This window comes from Elephantulus edwardii, unplaced genomic scaffold (assembly GCF_000299155.1).
Source record: "Elephantulus edwardii isolate Elephantulus edwardi_28Jun2011 unplaced genomic scaffold, EleEdw1.0 scaffold00086, whole genome shotgun sequence".
NCBI lineage: Eukaryota > Metazoa > Chordata > Mammalia > Macroscelidea > Macroscelididae > Elephantulus > Elephantulus edwardii.
This window is the reverse complement of record NW_006399836.1, coordinates 7,256,331-7,261,608: the sequence shown is the minus strand read 5'-3', so window position 1 is coordinate 7,261,608 and position 5,278 is coordinate 7,256,331. Positions and strand designations below refer to the sequence as shown.

The window sequence follows — 5,278 nt, the reverse complement described above, 5'->3', positions numbered from 1 at the left end:
TGGTTCTTGGCCTTCAATCAGAAACCTTTCAGTTTCTGGTAATAAGATTTCTGGGTTGGTTTTTTATTTTTAAATGTCATTTAAAAAATTATGTCTTTATTTTTATTATTAATATTCACAATCTGAAACCAATCAAATCCACAATCAGAAGGCATTGGTAATTACTGGTGATAGAAATATGAAAGCTGGAAATGAAGAAGAAGGATTTGTAGTTGGAAAATGTGGTCTTGATGATAAATGCAAAGCTGGAAATTGCATGATAGGATTTCAAAAGACCAATGATTTACGCATTGCATAGAACTCCTTTTCAACAGCATAAACACATGTTCTTTGCCAAATGGAAAACACATGAATTAAATAACCTATATTTATGGAAAGAGCAAAGTTTGAGCACGTTTTCAGGAAGAGCCAGGCCTTGGAAAAAGTTGTTGTATAGGGAAAGAGAGAGGGTCCGGGAAAGGGAGGAAGACCTTCAACAAGATGGATTGACACAGTGACTACAAAAAATGGGGTTGAACATGACCAAGGCATTGAAGATGGCAGGGGTAGGGCAAGTTCCGATCCGGTGTTCACCGGGTTGTTGAGTCAAAGCTGACTGGATGGCACCTAATAACAACGACAGGAAAAGAATTGATGGAGAAGCTTAATATTATCAGTCAGAACAAGGTCAGGCGTGACTCCAGAACAGATAATTGGTTACTTATATGCAAATTCAAGTTGAATCTGTAGAAAAGTCTGAAAGAATTAAACTATGACCTTGAACACATTCGACTTGAACTTAAACAACATCTCCAGAATGGAGTTGATGTATTCAACACTAATGACTTAAGATCAGGTAAGTGTGGGATAACATCAGGGACATCATATATAAAGAAAGAAAAAGGTCATTCTAAAGACAGAAAAGAAAGACTGAACGGATGTTGGGAGAGACTCTGCAATTGCTCTTTTTATTTCTTTCTTCTTTCATACTGTGTTTGTTTTTCTTTAATTTTCTTTTTATTATTAGTTTTAATGAACGTTTACAGAGACTTTGGATTTCCATTAATTCATTGTTGCATTTTACTCCCTGCCCACCCCTCCCCTCTTCATACTACGTTTTATTTTGCTTTCTTACTTTGCTATACTTTGCTTACTTTCCTAATGAGAAACCTATACTTGGATCAGGAAGCAGTCATCAGAACAGAGCAAGGAAACACTGCATGGCTCAAAATTGGGAAAGGCGTACACCAGGGCTGTATCCTATCTTCATACCTTTTCAATCTTTATGCAGAGAAGGGTATCCGGGAGCCTGGGCTCTATGACGAGAAATGCGGCATCAGGATTGGAGGAAAAATCATTAACAATCTGCGTTATGCAGATGACACAACCTTGCCTGCTGAAACTGAAGAGGACCTGAAGCACTTGCTGTGGAGGGTCAGGGACTGCAGTCTTTGGTATGGATTGAGGATCAATATCAAGAAAACAAAGATTCTCACCACTGGGCAGATTGGTAGTGTCATAATGGATGGTGAAGAGATTGAGATTGTTCAGTTTTGGTTTGCTTAGATCTACAATCAACACTCTTGACAGCAGCAAGGAAAATAAAAGATGTGTTGCGATGAGAAAGTCTGAGGATAGAGACCTCTCTAAAGTGCTGAAGTGCAAAGATGTCTGTCTGGAGACTAAGGTGTCCCTGATACAGGCCATGGTCTTTGCAATCACTTGCTATGCATCGGAGAGCTGGACAATGACTAGGGAAGATAGAAGGAGAATTGATGCCTTTGAGCTGTGGTGTTGTAGAAGAGTATTGAATATACCATGGACTGCTAGGAAAACAAACAGGTTTGTCCTGGAGAGGGTGAAGCTGGGCTGCTCCTTGGAGGCAAGGTTTCTGAAGCTTTGTCTGACATACTTTGGACACGTTGCAAGGAGGGACAGATCCTTGGAGAGGGACATCATGCTTGGGAGGGTGGAGGGACAGTGCAGGAGAGGAAGACCCTTGATGAGATGGTTTGATTTAGTGACTGGGGTAATGGGGATAGGTGTGTTGGACATGATGAGATTGGCACAGGATAGGGCAGAGTTTAGGGCTGTTGTACATAGAGTGGCTATGAGTCGCAGCAACTTGATGGCACATAGCAACAAAAACAACAACAACAACAGCAACAACAACAACTTTGGATACAATTATAACTTTCATGTGATCAGACCAATCAAAAGTCCAATTAATTTTCAAGGTTTCCTTGGTTAGGTGACAACCATTTCTGTTAATACATACATATTATAGATAATAAAAAATGAAGGCAACATGTAGTGATTGTTTGTAAGAATAACATGGATCTGTGAGCATGTTGTCACTAAATCATAGTATTTTATGCTTTTTTTGAACATGAATTTTCCTTATTAAAGGCTCAGAAGTTTTGGGGTTTTTTTGTTTTGTTTTTTTTTAGAAGTTTTGGGTTTTTAAAAAACACTTTAAAAATGTTATTCTTATTTACTTACAAAGTTTGAATACATTGTTTTTCACAAAAGATCCTTCCCATTTCCTTCACTCTCCCCCCAAGCAACTTACTGTTGATTATAGAACAACTCATGTGAAAAGAAGAAGCAATGAAGTAAAAACTTGAATGAAAGATTCTAAAGAGTGTCTTGAGAAGATACAGTGTTGTATGAAATATACAAATACCTGGAGTTAAAAAACTGACAGGGTGGAACATGCATGGCATTCCTTAACCTGAATGAACTGAAGGAAAAGTCAATCCTTGAGCTTCAATACTGAAGGGTTTTATGGGCAAAATACTGAACAACACAGGAAGTGACAAAAGGAGGTGGAAAGAGCAGAGAGTCACTGCACCAAAAAGAATTGGTTGGCACCAAACCATTTCAGGAAGCAGCATATGATCAAGAACCAGTGGTATTGCAGGAAGAATCCAAGGTATCCTGAAAATATTAATTAAAAAGGAGGCTTCAAGAATTGACAGAACACAACTGAGACGTGTCAACAAAGGAGCATAAGATTGGAAGTGGTCAAGGAATTTGGAAGACAATGCTAGATCAACCAACTGGGAGAGATCTTTATCTGTGACATTCAAAAGAAAGGTGGGAATGAAGGGAGGGGGTGAAGAAAATGGGAAAAATCTCTCAAGGACCTGAAAAGATGGGCTAATGGTGGGTCTAGTTCAATGGTGATTCATTTTCTAAAACACACCAATGGGAACAATTATTATATGAAAAGCACAGTATGAAACAAAATGTATGTGAATTTTGTATGCAAATCGATATTTTAAAAAAGGTGGTTGATGGAATATATGCATTATATAATAATATAGGTAATATCACATGTAAGTAAACTTTTGCTGAAGATAGTTTAAAACCACTTGTAGCAGTGCATTGACAAGGAACTGCCAGACGTTCAAGCCAGGCTCAGAAGAGCATGTGGAGCAAGGAATATCATTGCTGTTGGCAGATGGACCTTGGCTCCAAGCAAAAAGTGTTAGAAACGCTATTCTCTCCGTGCTTGGTGCTCGCTTCCTTCCCTCTTTGCCTCCGCTGTCACCCAGCTCCACGTACAGCTGACATCATGGGCTTCGGAGACCTCAAGACCACCGCCGGCCTCCAGGTCCTCAACGATCACCTGGCAGACAAGAGCTACATCGAGGGGTATGTGCCGTTGCAAGCAGACGTGGCGGTGTTTGAGGCCATCTCCAGCCCCCCACCTTCCGACCTGTGTCACACCCTGCGTTGGTACAATCACATCAGGTCTTACGAGAAGGAAAAGGCCAGCCTTCCAGGAGTGAAGAAAGCATTGGGCAAATATGGCCCTGCTGATGTGGAAGACACCACCGGAAGCGGGGCTGCAGACAGTAAAGATGACGATGATATTGATCTCTTTGGATCTGATGATGATAAGGAAAGTAAGGAAGCAAAGAAGCTAAGAGAAGAGTGCCTTGCCCAGTATGAGTCAAAGAAAGCCAAAAAACCTGCACTAGTTGCCAAGTAATCAATCTAAATAGAAGTGAAGCCGTGGGATGATGAAACTGACATGACAAAACTAGAAGAATGTGTCAGAAGTATTCAGGCAGACGGCTTGGTCTGGGGCTCTTCCAAGCTAGTACCTGTGGGATATGGTATTAAGAAGCTACAGATACAGTGTGTAGTTGAAGATGATAAAGTTGGCACAGATATGCTGGAAGAACAAATAACTACTTTTGAAGACTATGTGCAGTCCATGGACGCGTCTGCTTTCAACAAAATCTAAAATTCTTCTGCTTTCAACAATAAAAACTTTTAAAAAAGTGTTAGAAACATGTTGTCTTTGTTTACTGACTATACAAAGGCTTTCGACTATGTGGATCATAGAAAATTACAGATAAAATTGCTAAGAATGAAAATTCCAGTGCACTAAGTTGTGCTCTTGCAGAATTTATACATAGACCGAAGAGCAGTCATTTGGGTAGAAGATAATACTGTACATCTTAAGAGTAGGGAAAATGTGTGTTAAGGCTGTGTCTTTTTGCCATATTTATTCAATTTGTACTCTGAGCAAGTAATTCAAGAAACTAGACTGTGATGAACTCAGTATCAGATTGGAGCAAGACTCATAAGCAACCTGCTCTATGCAGACAATATAACTTTTACTTCCTGAAATTGAAGAGGACTTGAAGCACTTATTGACTAAGATGTCATTGTTGATAAGTGCTGTCAAGTCAACTATGACTCAAAGTGACCCTACGGATGACAGTCCTGACCCCAACCCTCTCCTGCACCATCCTCACAGTCTCTGTCATGCTGAAGCCCGTGTGGTGGTCACAGCATCAATACACCTCCTCGAGGGTCTACCTCTCTTTAGCCAACCCTCTGCCTTTCTCAGCATGGACTCTTTAAAGACTGCTTTCTCCTGAAAATATCCCCCAAGGAATTGAGATGGATGAAGGGAAAGGATTTCAAACTTCAGTTTCATTATAACCCAACACAAAGAAAACCAAATTGCTCACAAATGGGCCCAAAAGCAACATCATTACAAACAGAACAAAGATAGATGTTGTCAAGGATTTAATTTTACTTGCACATAAAGTGAGTGCGTAGAAGCAACAGTCAAGAAATGAAAGGATGTATTGTATTGGGCTCAGCAGCAGCAGAAGATTTCTTTAAAGTATTAAAAAAACAAAGATGTTACTTTGAGGATTGAGGTAAGCTTGACCTAACCCATGTTATTTTCAGTTGCCCCATATTTATGTGAAAGTTGGATAACGAATAAAGGAGATCAAAGAAGACTTGACACTTTTGAATTATTGCATCA

General features: G+C 39.8%; 1 protein-coding gene across 1 annotated transcript; it reads left to right on the top strand.

Annotated features, from left to right (window-relative positions):
* The first annotated feature begins 3,559 nt into the window (after positions 1–3,559).
* Positions 3,560–3,979, top strand: LOC102853340 (elongation factor 1-beta-like). The gene has a single exon (XM_006890202.1). The coding sequence runs from the start codon at positions 3,560–3,562 to the stop codon at positions 3,977–3,979; it is 420 nt and encodes a 139-aa protein (XP_006890264.1).
* Positions 3,980–5,278: the final 1,299 nt, after the last annotated feature.